The sequence below is a fragment of the Trypanosoma cruzi genome, genomic scaffold, assembly GCF_000209065.1.
Source record: "Trypanosoma cruzi strain CL Brener 1047053517163 genomic scaffold, whole genome shotgun sequence".
Classification (NCBI taxonomy): domain Eukaryota; phylum Euglenozoa; class Kinetoplastea; order Trypanosomatida; family Trypanosomatidae; genus Trypanosoma; species Trypanosoma cruzi.
In genome coordinates, this window is record NW_001849555.1 from 184,421 (window position 1) to 202,754 (window position 18,334).

General features: G+C 47.9%; 8 protein-coding genes and 1 pseudogene across 8 annotated transcripts, besides 19 other annotated features; all 9 read left to right on the forward strand.

The window, feature by feature from the left end:
* Window positions 1-9,454: part of a sequence feature (heterozygous, non-Esmeraldo-like haplotype) that runs on past the window's edge.
* Tc00.1047053509179.140 (myo-inositol-1(or 4)-monophosphatase 1, putative) lies at window positions 232-1,083 on the forward strand (the record flags this gene model as incomplete). Its single annotated transcript, XM_811356.1, has 1 exon — window positions 232-1,083. One exon carries the CDS (start codon window positions 232-234, stop codon window positions 1,081-1,083), a length of 852 nt encoding a protein of 283 aa, XP_816449.1.
* Window positions 1,418-1,452: a repeat region.
* Window positions 1,717-2,511, forward strand: Tc00.1047053509179.150 (otubain, putative; the record flags this gene model as incomplete). The annotated part of the gene is made up of 1 exon (XM_811357.1): window positions 1,717-2,511. The coding sequence occupies one exon, from the start codon at window positions 1,717-1,719 to the stop codon at window positions 2,509-2,511; it is 795 nt and encodes a 264-aa protein (XP_816450.1).
* Window positions 2,597-2,621: a microsatellite.
* Window positions 2,834-2,853: a microsatellite.
* Window positions 2,966-2,994: a sequence feature (AT_rich).
* Window positions 2,999-5,893, forward strand: Tc00.1047053509179.160 (hypothetical protein, conserved; the record flags this gene model as incomplete). Its single annotated transcript, XM_811358.1, has 1 exon — window positions 2,999-5,893. One exon carries the CDS (start codon window positions 2,999-3,001, stop codon window positions 5,891-5,893), a length of 2,895 nt encoding a protein of 964 aa, XP_816451.1.
* Window positions 6,323-6,360: a microsatellite.
* On the forward strand, window positions 6,399-8,852 carry Tc00.1047053509179.170 (uncharacterized protein; the record flags this gene model as incomplete). Its single annotated transcript, XM_811359.1, has 1 exon — window positions 6,399-8,852. One exon carries the CDS (start codon window positions 6,399-6,401, stop codon window positions 8,850-8,852), a length of 2,454 nt encoding a protein of 817 aa, XP_816452.1.
* Window positions 6,407-6,440: a microsatellite.
* Window positions 8,915-8,939: a sequence feature (AT_rich).
* Window positions 9,325-9,371: a microsatellite.
* On the forward strand, window positions 9,395-10,792 carry Tc00.1047053509179.180 (zinc-finger protein ZPR1, putative; the record flags this gene model as incomplete). Its single annotated transcript, XM_811360.1, has 1 exon — window positions 9,395-10,792. The coding sequence occupies one exon, from the start codon at window positions 9,395-9,397 to the stop codon at window positions 10,790-10,792; it is 1,398 nt and encodes a 465-aa protein (XP_816453.1).
* Window positions 9,455-9,508: a sequence feature (areas merged during assembly that could not be assigned to a particular haplotype. This can correspond to areas where the two haplotypes were merged or to regions with more than two copies in the genome that were merged during assembly.).
* Window positions 9,509-18,334: a sequence feature (heterozygous, non-Esmeraldo-like haplotype).
* Window positions 11,004-11,049: a microsatellite.
* Window positions 11,598-11,626: a microsatellite.
* Window positions 11,788-11,812: a microsatellite.
* Window positions 11,835-12,638, forward strand: Tc00.1047053509179.200 (hypothetical protein, conserved; the record flags this gene model as incomplete). Its single annotated transcript, XM_811361.1, has 1 exon — window positions 11,835-12,638. The coding sequence occupies one exon, from the start codon at window positions 11,835-11,837 to the stop codon at window positions 12,636-12,638; it is 804 nt and encodes a 267-aa protein (XP_816454.1).
* Window positions 13,465-13,500: a microsatellite.
* Window positions 13,524-13,544: a sequence feature (AT_rich).
* Tc00.1047053509179.210 (hypothetical protein, conserved) lies at window positions 13,662-15,164 on the forward strand (the record flags this gene model as incomplete). Its single annotated transcript, XM_811362.1, has 1 exon — window positions 13,662-15,164. The coding sequence occupies one exon, from the start codon at window positions 13,662-13,664 to the stop codon at window positions 15,162-15,164; it is 1,503 nt and encodes a 500-aa protein (XP_816455.1).
* Window positions 15,264-15,311: a sequence feature (T-rich).
* Window positions 15,398-15,478: a sequence feature (T-rich).
* Tc00.1047053509179.220 (hypothetical protein, conserved) lies at window positions 15,500-16,744 on the forward strand (the record flags this gene model as incomplete). Its single annotated transcript, XM_811363.1, has 1 exon — window positions 15,500-16,744. The coding sequence occupies one exon, from the start codon at window positions 15,500-15,502 to the stop codon at window positions 16,742-16,744; it is 1,245 nt and encodes a 414-aa protein (XP_816456.1).
* Window positions 16,788-16,831: a microsatellite.
* On the forward strand, window positions 17,341-18,334 carry Tc00.1047053509179.231 (annotated as a pseudogene; the record flags this gene model as incomplete).

Genomic DNA, 18,334 nt, shown 5'->3' on the forward strand with positions numbered 1-18,334 from the left:
GTACAAACGACGCATGGTTTCTGTTTCTACCCGTTTCCCTTTTACTTTTGTGTGGATTCTTTTTACCCCGAGAGACGATTAGTAATTTATTAGTAACTTAAAGAGAAGGGAACGGAGTTGGGTGTGTGGGTGGAATCTAAATAGAGAAGGCAACGCATTTTTGACGAATAGAGAGCGTAGGCAAATAATCGAAGAACAGAAGATTCAACGAAAAAGGAAAACCTGTCGGCGATGGCTATTAGTGATGCGGAACTTGACATCGCTGTGGAATTGGCCCTGCGTGCGGCGCATGTCGCCGCCTCGATCATTGAAAAGGCGATGGCAGAGCGTGAGAATACACTTTTGGACATCAACACGAAAGTGAATTCTGTGGACCTCGTGACGCAGTACGACAAGCAGTGTGAAGAGGAGATTCTTACAATTCTTCGAACTGGGACGCCGCAATATGATATACTCAGCGAAGAAACCTACAGCGACGTGGGTCTTAGCGATAAACCCACGTGGGTCGTTGACCCTATTGACGGGACCACAAGTTTTGTTCACGGTCTTTTTGACTGCTGCGTGTCCATTGCTCTGGTCGTTGACAAGGAGCCGATCCTTGGTGTTGTCAGCGCCCCGCGGATGCATGAAGTGTACTCGGCTGTTCGAGGCCGCGGTGCGTACTGCAACGGACAACGGACTTATGTTTCAGAGAAGCGCCGTCTTGAAGAGTCTGTTGTCCTGTTGCATCAAGCTGTTAATCGCAGTGAGCCTGCGGTGAAGAGCCTTATTTCCATTCAAAAGGAACTGGCTTGTATTCCTGTTCACGCAGTCCGCAATCACGGTTCAGCGGCGCTTGACATGTGCTTTGTTGCGAGTGGGAGGGCAGAGCTGTACTTTGAGGTGGGCATTTATGCCTGGGACATTGCCGCCGCCAGCATCATTGTTCGTGAGGCAGGCGGTGTGGTGCACAATATTGACGATGCCCAGTCCCTTGACCTCATGTCACGTGGATTCTGCTGCGCCAATTCATTGGAGCTCTCAAAGGTTGGAATCGACCTTTCCAAGAAATACAAATATAAAGAAAGCACGCTGGGGAAGTAAATGAGCTTGCAGTGAATTGCCGCTATTTTTGGATTTTTCTCACGATTTCTATGTATCTTAGATACTCGTGTTTTTTTTTTTTTGCCAGTTGAGATTATAGCAAGTAGAGGCATATAAGACATGCGTTCCCTTTTTTTTTTCTCTTTTCTTTCTTTCCCACCCTTCTCCTATTGCCCCTCCACGCGAAGGGGAGGCCGGCGGTTGCGGGGGGTCGTTAATGAGGCTGCTACATTGTGTGCTTGCAGCGAGTTTGGGTATTACGAAACGCTGTTCTTTATGCGTCTGTTTGTTTACTGTTGCGAGTGTTTGTTGGGTGCAGCGAACCAACGGCTCATCTCTCTCTCTCTCTGTTTTTCTTTTTCTCTTTTTATGTTATGTTATGCCGTATCTCACCCTTTGCAGGAATAGGGGGAGGGGAGGGGAGAAGGCCCCTAGCCCAGAGTTGTATCATTATTGTGTGTGTATTTGTCCGCGTTTTGGTTTTATTTCCTCACTTTTGACCATATATATATATATGTTTTGCTCTTTGCCCTGTTGTCGGTTGGATGGAATCGGCCGTCTGCCAGTTTTTTTTTGTCTGTTTGTTTGTGTGGTTCCCCCCGCCTCTTCTCGCACCGTTTCAAGGCAGCATCCATGACTTCCACCGCCCATGACAGGGAGATGCAGATGGCGATCATTCAGAGCGAAATCGAGTCGGTACCGCTTCTTAGTGATCCCGTGGAGGCGCTGTCGGAGACATGTAGTCTCGTGAAGGAATTTGCCAATAGTGCATCGATTTTGCCAAAAGTACTTTCGCTTTTTGCGTCCGACAATGACGACCGCTACAGTGGCATCCGGTATGCACGACGGGATGGGAACTGTTTCTTCCGCTGCGTTGTATTTTCTCTGCTGGAAAGTATGCTTGGCGATAGCGAGCTGACGGCGAGGTACTTGGAACAGGCCACAGAACTGCGCACGAAGCTCATTGAGGACTACGGTGATTTTGTGGAGGACTTCTGCGAAGCGGCGATTGCTGTGATCCACCAAATTGAGTCTGGAGGCTGCACGACGTCGGAGGAGCTGTATGCACTGGCGACCTCGCATGATTCCGAGTACGTGATTTACTTCTACCGCTACGCTGTTTCAAATTACATACGTGGCCATAAAGATGACTTTCTTCCGTTTGTGATGGGCCTTAATTACGAAAACGTTGAAGACTTCTGTCGGGCCGAAGTGGATGCGGTCTCAAGCGAAAGCGATAATGTGCAGGTTGTGGCATTTGCCAGATGCTTCCAGTTGAAAATTGTTGTGGAGTACTTGGACGGTAGCGTTGGTACACGCACCACACGCCACTCATTTTCCGGTGACTCTAGCGGTACCGGTGACAACACTTCTCTTGTGGTGACACTGTTGTACCGTCCAGGGCACTACGACCTCCTGTACAAGTGAGCCATTATCCTGCTCCAAAATTGTAAGCTTGTATATCTTCATGTGCGGTTTGTGTTTGTCTGAAAGTGAGTGATGGGAGAGGGAAATATATATATATATATATATATATAACTGTATGTGTGTAACCGTATATATAAAGAGAGAGAAAGGGGTGAGAAAAGGAAAAAGAAAGGAATGAATTATATTTAAATTGGGTGGTACCGCCATGTAATTTTTTGGTTTATAGGAGTGGGTTTCCTTACACGGCCATGTTGTTGTGGTTTTAATGGGCCGTAGCGAGTGTCATTTTATTCTTTTTTTTTTAATTTCCTTCTTTAAATAAAAAATAAAATAAAATAAAATTTTGCCGCCAAATAACGGTCTCCAGTTACGGATTTACATTACGCTTAGAGAAAAGTGGAAAAGGAGGCACACGTATAATTGATAACGAAAACAAAACGACAGAGGTATATACATAAAAATAAATAAATAAATATATATATAGAGTATGCCAATAAGGAATTGGTCTGCTAGCACTCCGCAAGAGGGGTTGCCATCCGCTGTGAGTAGCCATAACGGCAGCCGCGACGTTGGGCCATCTAGTGCTGTGCCTCCCAGCGTTGATAAAAATGGCAATAAAAATTGCACAAACCAGCGCAGTGGTGCAGAGAACTCAGCGGAAGCTTCGTCATCGAGAGGTCTTTTTGGTGGAATGGAAATTGTGCGCACACGCCACAGGAAGTCGGCAGGGACCACTGCGGGGTCACGCACACCGCGTGATGAGTCCCTGCCTTCGGCACAGCAAGTGAAAGAATACAATCCACTGATGGAATCTTCAGCGGGGGCGAGTCCATTTTTTATGCGTTTTGAATTATCGCCGGCTGCTGTGCGGGACGAGGTGGAGGCGCCGCAAGTCACGCAGATGCGCCAACGACTGGAGCGGTTTTTCGAAGAGTACGTGCCATCGAAGTTGTCGCAGGTGGAGAGAACCATAAAGAAATTTATGGGGAGGGAGGAGGAACTTTTTACGCGGCTGGTCGCCATTTACGGACCGGAGCCCAGAGAACTCAAGGCCAGTTCCCTTCCAAAAGGGGAGAACAGAATCCCTTCAGGCACCGCGAGCGAGGCGGAGTCGGCGTTTGATTTTATTTCCAGCGCGGCGAAGAACCAAAGCCACGAGAAACGAAAGGGTGCCGCTGCTGAGGCACCATCTTTGGCTGGTGGACTTCCCTTTATGCACGGAGAAACTGAAGAAGTGCCTTCGCGGCAAATGTCAAGAGAAGCGGATCATACGCCTCTTGACAGTGTGAGTAAACCAAAAAATGCACTTGGCCCTGCTGCGTCGAGGAGGATTGGAAGGCCGTCTTCAAGTTTTGATTTTTTGTCAACCCCGGCTTTTGCTGCCGCCCAGATGGCACCCCTTCATGCCACTGAAGAGAAGGAAGAGGAAGTAGCACAAAGTGCAGAGTACAGGGAAACCGAAGCAGCAGAAAGACCTCCTGTTTACAGAAATGTCTTGGAGTTGGATGAAAGCAAAAAGGGCAACAAAAAAGGAAAAGACACCACGGAGAACACTGGCAAGGTCCCTTGCAACATGAAACACAGGCGCAGCGGCGAGAAAAGTAGTTGTTGCGCTAAAACCGAAGAAACTGACGATGTGAGCGAATCGGAGACCATCTGGGATCGTCAACGGCGTGAAATTCGGGAATTGCAAGATGAAGTCTTGTTGGCCCGAGCGAATCTCTCACATGTGCTGGACGAAATCCGTACATCTATTGAGCAGCGTCGTGATTGTATGACGACCATAAGCAAACTCGAGAATCGCATTGAGGAATGTGTGGCGCAGGAGGCGTTTGAGGAGGCAGATCATCTTAGCGGTGATTTAGAGCAGCTCAGGATACATGTGAAGGAGCTCGACAAGGCACCGGTGCGGCTGTTAACGTCTCTAGGCCAACAGCGGGATGCGACGGTAGGGATGGTGCGTTCTCTTGCAAAGCTGTTGCAGAAGCATCGACAGGAGCTTATTGATTCCAAAGACGAAGAAGATCGGCGTGTGAGGAAATTTATTGAAGAAGTGACATTCAGCCTGGAGACTCGAAAAGGAAGGGTGAGTACCGCTATGGAGCGGGCGGAGCGTGTGAAAAAGAGCGCAATGCGGGAGCAAAAAAGTCTTTTGGAGCGCAAGACAAGCTTGAGGGAGAAGACGTTGAAGCAGAACGAAGGACTGCGGGAATTACAAGGGCAGCTTTTGAATGAAAAGATGGGCATTGACGCCGAGATTGCGACGTTGGAGGCAAAACTTGCAAAACTTCGTCAGGCAAGTGCGGAAAAGGAGGCGGAACTGCAGGACGTGACGTCAAATTTGAGACGCATGGAGGCCAAACAGGAGTCGATGGAAAATGACATTGACAGTCTCATCAAAGAGGAGGAGGATCGAATGCATCGCGCTGCCGCCGATCTTGAGCAACTCCAGCAGGAGAGCGACGTGCTGCATGCCGAGACGATTGAGTTTGACACAAAGAGGGAGTTGCTCCTGTCGGAGCTGCAGGATGGCGTGACGAGAATTGACAGCTACGAGCAGCGCCGGACGTTACTTGAGACGGAGACACTTTCGAATCTACAGCTGTACACGAACTCTGTGGTAGAGCTTTTACGACTGCGGAATGCGGGCCGCGGCGTCTTGTTTACTTCACCATCACTGATATCGTCTGAGGCCGACGCATGTGCGGGGGTAGCGGAGGAGGAGGAATCGCCTGTCTTGCACATAAATCGACTAGAAAAGCAGCTGTCTGCCATCAACGCGGATGACGAAACATGCGAAGCGCTTGTCGTGTCTCTTGGGGTGCAGCTGACGGAGATGCGTAATAAGATCCCGCTCCTTGAGTTGGCAAAGAAGAATGCGGCGCAAGCAATGCGATTCAAAGAAGCTCAGCTCAAGGCGGACGAGATACGACGGTTGACGGCCTCTATCGCTGAAACCGCTGCCGCAGCGGAGGACGCTCAGGAGAGAATTCGGGCTAACGCGTTAAAACGGTCCTCCCTGCAGCAGCAGATGGTCGATGAGCGTTCCAAGGCGGCCGAGCGGGTGCGGGAGTTTCTTACTCGATACCATGATACTCTTGAGGCGGCAGTGACGGCTACATCGGCAAGTGCCTCCCCGAACGTTTTGCAGCTCCCAGAAGAGGATCAAGGCCACGATGAGCTTGCGGAGGCCATGCAGCTGCTGATAGCCACGCTGCAGCAAGAGTGCTCGGATGTTTTGGTGCCCGAAGGGGAGGAGGAAATGGCCATGGCGAATGAACCTTTAGAAGACATGCCCGAGGAAATAAAGACGGAGAAGATGGACGAAGATTTGGACGTGCAGGAAGTGCAGGATGCCTCAGAGGGAACTCGAGAACAATGAATGGGTATGAATAACCACGACCCCTTACTGGAGACTCTTTTCTGGCTGAGCTCATTTCAGGCATGCATCCAAATATATATATATATATATGTGGAAGGCGGCTTATTTTATTTTATTTTCTGTGCGTTTTGTGTCGGTCGGCCTTTTTTTCTTTCCCTCTATTGCATATATATTTTTTGTCTGTTTACTTTATCGAGTATTTCAATCACAGTCAAGTATCGCCGGAGGTGTCATAGAATAGGATAGGCTGGTGCAATTTGGTTGAGAGGTTAAATATTTATCTGCATTGCTTCTTGTTGTTTATCGTGTGGTAGGATTATTAGCTTGAGCGGTTTTTCTGCCACTTATGGCGTGTTACACGTTACAGACATGCTTACAGCCGTATATATAAACTGTTGTGGTAAAAAGAGAGAGAGAAAAAAAAAGTAAAATAATAATAATAATAATAATAATAATAATAATAATAAAATACGAATTCTTTTTTTTTCCATTTTGGTTCTTATTGATGTTGCCTTTTATTTTTCATTTTTTTCTTTTTTTTTTTTTTCCCCTTCTTTTGTGCAAAAAAGGGCGAAAAGTGTTGATGTCAACTTCCTCGACAAAAATGCGGCCATCACATTTACAAGAGTTCTTTTATGTATCTTTGCAAAACATGTCAACTGAGGAGGTTGAGGGAACACGCTGGGGCGTAGCGAGGGTTTGGCAGGCGGCGATGGGTTTTTTTCTCTTGGAGCGTTTTCAGTTCAAAAGGTTTGCTGTGTGGATTGCAACTTATCACTACGTCCCTTTACTGGCTTCCATTTTGGCTATATTGGTTAACTGCATTTTACACCTTTTTTTCCAGTTTGTCTTTCCTGTTCTACGGGAGAAGTATCACTGGAGCAAGTATACATGGCGAGATGTAAAGGATACCCCACTCGGTCATGACGGGGTGTGGGCGTTGAGTGTTGTATTGTCACACATGAGCATCCTTCTTGGAATAGTCGCTATCGGTTATAAATTGATGAATGTTGTCACAGATGCCATGATTGATTCCTGTCTAGTGACTTATGATGAGACAGCCCAGTGCACCGTCGGTTTTCATCGTTTGCTTCAGGGCTATCAGTCGTTATTTCTTTTTCCCTACGCAAGGTTGGTTGCGCTTTTTTGGTTTTGTTGTCTTTCGGGAGTTCTCGTGGGCATTTTTAACAGCGACTCACTTATACACTGGGAACGTCGAAGCGGTGATATCTCCTTTTTCTTTCTTGTTACTATGCCTCCGCTGGTGGCGATGCTTGTATGGAGCTATCATCATAACGTGTATGACTCTTTGGGACCTTCCATGACGCGATGGTGGCGGAAGGCGGTGCCGCGGCTTCGGCGTACTTATTTGTATCTTCTTGCTCTTTACTGTGCATATTTATCCCGGAAGAAGGGCTACAGTCGGGGGTTTGCGCGGTTCTGTGAGGGGATGCTCTATGTCAACATGCTTCATGTCTTTCTTCTGTTGGCAAGCCGATTGACGGTTTTCTTGTACAATCTCGCGATCCTCACGGCAGCAGCGGCGCGGGATCCGAAGCGGCGGTGTGGACTTCTTTTTTACGCGCTGTTACTGACACTTTTGGTGATTTCATCTGTTGCTGCCTTCTCTACTACGCTTGTGATTGTGCGAGTGATGTGTGCCTGCGGGATTCTCAGCTCGGTTGTTAGGCGGTGGCACCGGCTGAATGATGACCGACCGCCGCAGGAAGACAGCCCCGGGCAATGCGGCGGGGAATCCACACTCACCCCCGCCACCCCCACGACGACGAAGTCCACGTCGCCAAACTCCATCAGAGGCCTTCAAAATTCCTGTAAGGACGGCAGAGGGGCTCCGCTCAGCCGCCGCCACCGTCCAGGTGTGTTGTTGCGCGCCTTTCATCGGTTGTCTTTGACATCGGCCGTTGCGCTCGTGCTGAGCCTCGCTCTTTGGGTCAGCGTGAAGCACCCCGGCTTTGAAGGTGTCACGCCAACACGATGCGAAGGCGACGTCACCGGTGAGCGTATTCGCGTTACGGCACGCTACATGGTCGCCGACATCTACTCGCTTCCCGCCCACAGGGATCCTAAGAAGTTGGTGTACGAGGAGGACCAGTCAAAATATGATTTAAACTGGCATTCCGGGCTTTGTTCTCGCCGGTGGGCTGACGATTTGTACGCGGCGGACCTTGCGTACTTCTCCCTTATGGCCTATTTGCAGCGGGACTCTGCTGATTTTCGTACGATGCTTAACTTTTACCGGCGCTACCGCGATGGTGCCTCGGACTGGGTGGACATCCCAACAAACCACACTTATGGCCGGGCTGTGTTTCGTCATATCTATTCGCCGTCCAAGAACACTTCTGTGATTGCCGTGCGGGGGACAGACGTCACCTCACCGTTTGATTTCCTACAGAACCTTCTGCTTTTTAGTGAAACGTTTTTTTTTAAATTGGTTGCAAGTTTTCTACCACTGAGCGGTCTTATCCCTGAGCGTGTCATTGCCGACTACGTGGCAGCATCGAGTGCGATCAGCTCTGCGCTTCTCGGCGGGCCAGCGGAAGACTACTACCACCTCCACGTGGAGGAGTACTTGGGCGGAGTCACCTCAAAACATATCATTTTGACAGGCCACTCTCTCGGAGGTGTCGTGGCACAAATTGTGGCGGCTCGCAAACAACTTCCTGGCGTTGCATTTAGTAGTCCCGGAATTAATCTCATGCGGAAGAAGTTGGGGATTAAACCCGACGCCATAGACGGCTTCACGACGAATGTTATTGTGTCCAATGACTTTACTGTGGATATTGCCACCCCTGGCGGAACGGTGCATCATATCCAGTGTGAGCACCAAACAGCTGAAGTATGCCACTCCATTGAACTTCATGCAATCCGCATGTGGACCGTCTGTCCGTCGTATCGTGCACGGACGCGTATTAACGGCACTTATACCTTGACGGGGTAAAAGTGAGAGTCTGCGGAGAGAAACGTGCGTGTGCAACCGCTTTATAAAAAATATTACAAGCGTATATATATATTTATTTATATATTTGTGCATACGAGCATGTCCGTCCAATAACTATGTGAATGTTTACAAAGGGATGAATCATAACAGAGATAATAATATTATGAGCTTAAGGAATAATTCTGTGGAATTCCTTCAACCCTTTTTATTCTCCTATAGGGACGTCAGCAATAGAGGAGAAGCTAAGAGACATTGGGGGGTGGTGCATTGTATTTTATTTTGGTTTGCGGGAGAGCATACTCGCACTGCCTCTAAAATAGGGAGTTTCTTACGATATATTACGATTGCCTTTATTTATTCCTTTTCTACAATGAATTTCTTTGAACAGGAGTTGTCAAAGCGGGATCGATCATTCCTTATGTTTTTTTTTTTTTTTTCACTTAATTGAGTGTGTTGTGTGAATTGAAAATTATTTTATTTTATTTTTTATTTTTGGAATTTATTATTTTTATTTTTATTAGGGAATCCTCCGCGCTTGAGCAATGCCGAATTCACCAGGGGTGGTAAAGCAGCAGGAGCAGCAGCAGTATCAACCGATGCCTGTGAAGGATGAGGGTCCGGATGCAAACGTTGCAGCGAATTATATCAAGACCGAATTTGGTGAAATGAACACGGTTGAGTCAATGTGCCCCCGATGCGGCGAGAATGGCACGACGCGTCTGATGATCACAAATATACCACACTTTAAGGAAGTCATTGTGAGCAGCTTTGAGTGCCTTCACTGTGGTGAGAGGAACAATGATGTGTCGTTTGGTGGCGTCTTTGGTCCAAAGGCGATTCGTTATGAACTTGAGGTGAAAACAAAGAAGGACTTGGATCGTCAAGTTGTAAAATCGGACTTTGCGACGGTGCGTATCCCACAGCTGGAGCTGGAGATTCCACCGGGGTCTCAACGAGGTATTCTCAATACGGTTGAGGGCTTTTTGGAGCAAACTGAGGCCGGGCTTCAGTTGCAGCAGCCGATGCGGCGCATACATGAACCGGAGTTATACGAAAAGCTGGAGGCATTCTGTCAAAAGCTTCAGGAGTTCCGGACGGGGAACGCTCCCTTTACATTCACCATTGATGATCCCTCCGGTAATAGCTATATTGAGGCATACTATGACTATTACCACCCTACAATTGATCCCCAGCTTACTCGCTACGAAAAGGAGCGGACGGATGTGGACCGACAGTTATTAGGGCTCACCATTGAGTATAACACACAGAGAACTGAGCAAGAACAGCGTGAGGTGCAAGAGGGACAGTTTGATGACATGGTGCGTATGGAAACCGCGTGCCCCGCATGTAAACAACAGGGGTTTATCAATATGCAACAAGTTGACATACCTTACTTCAAAGAAACGGTTATTATGGCATTTCGTTGTGACTTCTGTGGTTATAAGAGTAACGAGGTGAAGTCCGGGGGGAAGGTTTCCGATACCGGCCTTAAGATTGAGCTGCGTGTTGAATCCGAGGACGACCTCAAGCGTGATGTTCTCAAGTCTGAGACTGCGACGTTGAATATTCCTGAGGTTTCGCTGGAGGTCTTACCGGGCACGCTTGGGGGTTTCTTCTCCACTGTGGAAGGGACCATTATGATGGTGCGAGACCAGCTTCGCGACTTGCCACAGGCAGAGTTTGGAAAGGGAGACTCCGCCGAGACGGATGCATCGTCGAAGAAGTTGATGGAGTTTGTGGGGGAGCTTGACGATCTGCTGCATGTGAAGAGACCCTTCACATTTATCCTCGACGATCCATTGGCGAATATTTACGTGCAGAACCCGCGTGAGCACTTGCCACCGCCGGAGCACGAAGACCCCCGGCTCACCAAGACATCCTACGTGAGGACCTTTGAACAGGATGAGGAACTTGGATTTCATCAAATGAAGGTTGATTGACGGAGTGCTACTGTTTTTATTTTGATCTCTTCTGTTGAGTTAAAAGAAGAAGAAATTACATTAAAGAGAAACGAATAAAAAGCCAAAGGAGGGAAGAAGGGAGACAAAGAAAAGAAATCGCTCAAAATTATTTTTACACGTTAAGGGACGGTCGTCCCCACTCGTCATGGCGCTCCGTTTACGATGGGCATCTGCTGGCCGTGTCACATTCATATATACATTCATATACATATATATGTATATATATATATATATATGACGATAAGCGGATGCTCGTATTTATTTACTTTTGTTTTTTGCTTTGCCGAGGCATGCATGTAAAATTATTTTTGTTGTTGTGGTTGCGTGTCACTGTACTTTAATTTGCTGGAGGTGATAATTGCCTCTTGTTTTTCTGCCCTTCTTAGACTCCGAAAGGGGAATCCTTATTAGACACCTTTAGGAATGGCCGTGGAGATGCGGCATAGGTTGCAGGCCATTGCCAGGTACCTGGAAGAGGGTGAGGCGCTATTTCACGGCGCTGTTGCGCATGCACATGACGAATACGAAGAGGATGACGCAAAAGCACTTCTGGACAGCCGTCCGTCGACAGGAAAAACAGGGTTAGCGTCCCCTTCCACATCCTCACGGGTGCCGCGCGTCTTTAGAATGACACCCGAGCTGCGAAACGCATTGCGGACCGGACTAGAGGTTCATAAAAGTGCCGAACGTGTACTGCAGGAAGCGTCTATGAACCCCATCTTTACATTTGCAACTATGCGCTGCTGACTATTCTTGTGCAAGGCGCGGAATGCCTCCTTTAACCTTTTGTTTTGTTTTGTTTTTTTTTTTTTTACTGCACCGAGCTGCAACTTGGAAAAGGAAGGAGGAGGGATGCTGCTGCCTTTTTATTCTTTTTATGTTTGTGTCAATGCCACTCTTTAATTTGCCTTTATGTTGTCTTTTTGGTGCATAGCCAATAACACTCTACCGCATTTCCACAATTATCTTAATATCACACACACGCACACACACACACACGTGAGTGAGAGAGGGAGAATCAATGACTGGCGATCAGCGAGCAGTGCAGAGCGCCGCTGCTATTGAGCGTGGTTACGTAAAGCTGTTGGACTGTTCACTGTTATTGGAAAAGGAAATAGAGAAGTATTACCTGCGCGAGGAGGCGGCTATTCGTGAACGTGTCTTGCTACTCGATCAGATTCAGAGTACGATTGCGGACGAGCGGCGGTGTCTTGAGATCGACCATCAGGAGTGCCGCTCACAGATCAGCGCGGCTCGAAAGAGCCACCTGACGCTTCAGTGTGACCAGACGAAATTCTCGCAGTTGGTGAGCCGCACGGGGTCTGTGCTGGAAAAGGAGGAGCGGCAATTGGAGGAGCGACTCTCGTGGGTGAATGAGCGTCTCTGTGAGGAGACGCGGGAGCTGGAGCTTCTTGCGGAGCGACAAAGCCGGTTTGAGAGGGATGAGCGGGCAATGGAGCGTCGCGAACTTCAGCAGTTCAACGCGGAGCAGAGCCTGGAAAAGGCGATGCGAGAGCTCAAAACGCTCGAGAGCGAGATTGAGGAACGGAAGCGGGCACTAGAAAAGAAGCATGAAACCATCTCGGAGTGGAATCGCTCACTAGAGAGCCGTGAGAAGGAACTGGCACGCTGCCAGGAGGATTTTAGAGAAGATTTGAAGCGACTTGAGGAGGATGAAAAATATTTTGGCGTTTATAACAGTTCCAGTAATGTGGTCTCTGTGGTTTCCCAGCGGGAGGTCATGGATGACCATAACATGACAATTGAGAAGGAGACTCAGTGTGAGGAGATTGATGTGGAAGACGAGGAGGATCACACAGAATGAAATGGTGTTGGTATCGATGTGCTGATTTATTTTGTTTGAGACTTTTCTTTATTGCCTGTGCTTGTTTATTTAGAGCAACAGTACCCCTCATTGTTTGCTTTTTTTTTTTTTTTGTACTGCTGCTGCTGCTGCTTTGTTGATTCTTTTACTGTCTGGAGTGAAGGGGATGGTGCGCTGTTCATCGTGCTATGCCTCGGAGGGTAACTGCGGTGAGCGGATCCGCGGCAGGAGTGGCACACGGAGGGTGAACACACAAAAAGACGTTCATGAACGTTTATTTCTCTTGTCGCAACGGAGGAGATGCACGTGCCAGGCGCCTCTCCATGTGGAAGAAGATGACAGTGACGATATCAACTGCACCTTTATACCTGCTGTCAACCACACGCATGAGGCGCTTCTTTTCCGCTGGACGGAGGGCGTAAGTGTATTTGAGCGACTCTATGGCAACGCACTTTTTCTGCAGCGAAGAAGACAACAGTTGTATGGGTCGGTCACGCACGAGAGAGGTCACGGAGTGAGGCCAACCCCCAAGGCATGGAGTTTTTCCTCTTCTTCAGTGGAGCGGTTGAGATCAGCCGCACCAAAGGCACTTTGCGGTTCTTGTGATAGTGTTTTAAGGAAGAATGGGACGAAGGTGATGTCACCTCTTTGCTTGCAGGGAAGTGAGAAACCAGAGTGGTTTAAACCCGCTACGATGCGTGCTAGAAGAACGCCGTTACTCACGTGAGTGGTTTGGTTGAGGTGAGGGTGTTGTTGCGTTGTTAATGAGTATTGTTAGATGTGTCAGTGATAACGGGTTAGATGCCATTGGATACCCTGAAGAAACCAAAGAAACAAAAAAACAAACAAAAAACAAAAAAACGTTATTCCATTCCCAGGGATGTGATAATAATAATAATAATTATACCTTAATGTCCCTGCAAGCGTTGTAAATTTATTCTCCATTTTTTTTTCTTTTTCTTTTTATTCCTTTATTATGCGTTGTGGCTTTTTTTTTCTCAGGATTGCATTGCGGGCGTTATTATGGAGGAGCTCCGTAACATTCATCACTCGGCGCAAGAGGGCCGTTTGGAAGAGGCATTGCTTCGACGTGTTTTGGACTTTGCGCGGCATCGTCCCTTTCATGCCTTTCACAGTCTTCGCTGGCGGTTGTTGCTGGGACTTCTTCCGGTGAATGTGGAGGCTGGAAGGCACTTCCATGAATGGGAGGAATGCACCCGCGCTGGAATACGCGACTGGAATGAAATGAACGACAATTTGCAGCAACGTCTCGTGGCTACCGATTCTGCTGTGCGACCTGTGGAGAAAAAGGGGCTTGTCAGTAAAGATGAGTTCTCCTCCTTTTCCTCGTCCTCCTCCTGCCCTGATGACGGGGAAAGTAGGACGGTGGAGAATCCACTTCTTCCGGGGGTGGGGAGTTTGTACGCTCTTCGGTATTGCGTGGATACGATACGCGCCACCGCACAGAAAGATTTGGATCGACTTCACTGGGATTTTCCGTTGTTTGAGAAGTCCACGACAAGAAAAGCCCTGATGGATCTTATTGTCAATTACTGCCTTCGGCATGACTATGAGTACAAGCAGGGCATGCATGAGATCGCAGCATTTATTTTTTACCTGAATCACACCGACAGCGCCCTTTTGGAGGAAATTTCAAAGAGCCCTGAGGAGGCGGATAAGGCGCTGATTGATGGATTTGGCCGCATATGTCCCATAAACGGTGTGATGGCGATGACATTTTCACTGTTTGAGAACGTTATGGGTGGGTCTGGGCTGCGTTTGTACGAATGGTACCACAGCAGTGAGGAGTATGCACGAGACGGCATTGCCACGGCGTCCCACAGGACACAGAGGGAATTACTGGCAGAATTTGACCCCGTGTTGCACCATCAGATGAATGTGGTGTATGAGATTGAAGGCACGTCGTATCTAATACGTTGGTTACGTCTTCTTTACCTTCGGGAGTTTTCCATTCCCCAATGTGCGGACTTGTGGGATGTATTTTTATCGGAACGCTTTCTTGCAAGACACGATGATTATAGTCTGAACAACAGTATCGTAACGATGCTTGCAGCATCCATGTTGTTCTATGTGAAGCAAGATCTCATGGTGGGGTGTATCGACGCCCTGAAGCGTCTGATGAAGTATCCACCAGTGGAGGATGTGGGCACGTTGGTGGAAATGACAATCATGCAACAAGACCCGAAAAAGAATGGGATTGGCCGTTATTTTACTCCTCCAGAACGTCATGAGTTATTTGGATCAAAAACACCTCCGCCGATGGAGGAGACATCGGCACTCGCCACATCGTCCGCCCTACTTTCCCCAATCGAGGTCATGAATCAACAAGGCACCATCTTGGCGTCCATTATTGCACGACTGGAGTTGCTGTGGATGCCGTCATCCGACGCGATGTCCAACGACGCCGGGCACGCGGCCGAGACCCACGCTCGCACCATCGAGGAACTTAAAAAGGTGCGTGATGTTCTTTTGTTTTCCAATGGGAGCAAAACACACTACGCTTAGAGAATATGAGAAAGGGACGAAAAAACACATCAACAACAACAACAAGAACGAAGGCGAAAACTACGGAATTGTTTCCACTCTGTTGGTTTGAAGAACGTCTTCTTTTTTTTTTTTTTTTTTGTTTCGCTCCGTTTATTTTTTTTTTTTGCCCCTCCTCTCCACCTTTTTTTCCCCCCTTCTTTCTTTCTTTTGGACGATGCCGTTGTCGTTGTTGCTGCTTCATTTATTTATTGTTTCTCTTTTTTTTTTTTTTCCTTTTTTTTTTCCTTTTTAGTTTTTTTTTTTTTTCGTTTTTCCTCTTTATTCCCTTTTTTCCCTTTTCCTTCCAACTCCAAATGTTTTTAATTTTTGCAAGGGCCTCTTTTTGGGTTTTACACGTTATTGTGCACGTGATTTATATTGACATTCCACGCCTTCGGCGGGCTTTCAAAATAATGACTGAAGAAAAAAGGACGGAAAAGATCGAGGAAAGGATTGATTTTTTATCTGCTGGAACAAATACACGATGCTTTTTTTCTTTTGAGAGTTTTGCTGATTTCACCTACACGTCTCCTCCATACAATGGACATATAAGCACTCTCCTTTGTGCCTTTCGGCCACCAAAACCGATTAAATACACACGACAAGTCGTTGATAGTGTTGATGGTAATCCCATCTGTCTTGACTGGTTTCTTGCAGAGGAAAAAAATAGCCCAGCAAATGGCATCATGATCATTTTCCCTGGCCTGGCGTCTTGGTCTCAGACCAACTATGTTCAGCATTACGTTTGGCATGCTCATGATAGAGGATTTCACTGCTGTGTTTTTAACGCACGGGGGATGGGTGACACCCCGTTGACCCGGCCGCGACTCATGTCTGCATCATGGACTGGTGACCTCCGATGGGTTACTCGCACGGAGCTTTCAAGAACGGCGCTATCTTTGAGGTTTGGTGCGACAGCTCAAAATGTATGGGGTGTTGGCTTCAGTTTGGGCGGGGTCGTCCTGGCAAAGTACTTGCATGAAGAAGGACAGAATATGACGAAAGAATTTCCTTTTGATGCAGCTCTCATTATTAATAGCCCACTGGATACATTGGCTGTAAGCGCCAATATAATGCAACCGGAAAATGCTCTTTACCAGAAAAATCTGTTTGGGGGTCTTATTCGTTATGCCATTCGGCATAAAGATATGCTCAAGCAACTACCAGGAGTCAATGACGACGGTATACGTAAAGACCCTCTTCGTTTTCTAAAACGGCTGAGGACAATAAATGAGTTTGATGCCCACATCACAGCGCCACACAATGGCTTCTCCAATCCCGAGGAGTACTACGCAGCGGTAAACACACTGACATCTCTTAGACAATGTACCATTCCTACTCTATGTGTGATAGCTCGCGACGACCCCGTCACTGGTGAACCGCCAAGGAAGGAAATGAGAGAGTTGGTTACTGCCAACAGCCTTGTTGCTTTTCTTGAACTCCCTTACGGAGGTCACCTGGGATACATTGGATCTCCCGTCGAGGAATGGCGTGGCGACCCCTCATTTATGGAGCTCCTTACGTGCAATATATGTCAAGCATCTCAAGGTAGGGGCTAGGTGGGGACGCAGGCACCAGGGAAGAAGACGTATTGATAAAATGATTTACTTAGTTTTTCATTTATTTATTTATTTATTTTTTTTTTTTGTGTTTCCTTCACCGCATTTCACACGAACAAACGATGGGGAACGAAAAAGTCAATATATTGAAAACAAAAATGGGGAAAGAAAAAGAAACGCAAGCAAAACAAGTTTAGCGTCGCAACGTGGGAGGATATTGGCCCATTCTGAGGGAAAAAGGTAAAAGGCATTTGTCTGCCTGAAGTACTCATTAAAAGAACATGGGTTTTGAAATGGACGTTTGAATGTGCACTTTTTCTTTAACGCATTCTCTTTAATTACCACTGTTGTTGTTATTTTTTCTCTACTTACGCACACATGGACACGCTAGGAAAGCAAGCAAACAAGCGCTAATCGCCACTGTGAAATTGTAAGGCTCTGAAAGGACCAACAGCACACACACCGCCCACACACATATTTGTATTCTCTCACGTGTTGCTGCAGTGAAGGCACCCCGCACACACAACCGTCGCCGCGTGACCGGATCCAGCGGAAGGAGGAGGGAAGGAGGAGAGAGTGGGCCGCGGAGGCCCAACATGTCCCGGCGTCACTTCCGCCGCGCTTTTCATCGTTGCGATGATGTGCTGCGGTAGTGGAGCTGCGACCGCTGTGGGGAGTAAGGCAGGGGAAGTGCAACTGCCGCAGAAGATCGACGTTTTTGTGCCGAATATGATGCCAGTGGTGTCAAGGGATGTGACTGGGTTATTTGAAGTGAAGAAAGCATTTGTTTCACCCTCTCTTCCGTGCTGGTGGGGTGATGGTTGCCATTGCTGAAGGCTTGTTTGAGTATAACGCCCATGAAAACAAATTGTTTGTGGTTCGATTTCCCGACATTGTGGCCGGGTACATCAAGGCTGCGGAGACGTGGCCGTCCATTGTTGCTGGGATCACCAAGAAGGAGTGGAGGGCACACACCACCCTTGGCAGTAGGAATGGCGATAATCGTTTGCGCGTTTTGCACCGGTCCACAGCAGTTGCGAGGGACAGTAAGGTGTTTCTGCTTGTGGGAATCGATACTGTAGGATATGGCAATGGTGATGATATTTAGGAGATGGATGGGATATTCAACTGGTTGAGGGTGTGGCCACGCAGTCCACGGACAGCGTGCAGAGTACAATGATCAGCTGGGCTGAACCCAAGTTCCTTTCACAACAGATGCCCAAACACAATCAAGATCACCTGAGGGAACTTTTTACTGCTGGTGGCTCAGGCATTTTGATGCTGAATGGCACGCTTGTGTTTCCCCTGGTGGCGGCGAATGGGAAAAATCACCCTTTCTCCGTGATCACTTACTCGACGGACAAAGGCAACAACTGGGTGTTCCCAGTGGGCATTTTTTTTTGTGTAATGCCTTGATCCCGCATCACCGAATGGGAGAATGGACAGATTCTCATGATTGTTTATTGTGTGAATGCCCGGAATGTGTGCGAGTCGTGTGACATGGGGGCAACGTGGACGGAGGCTGTCAGAACACTCCCGGGCATTTGGGTCAGACCACGATCAGGATTCCGTGGGACGAAGGCTTGCGTG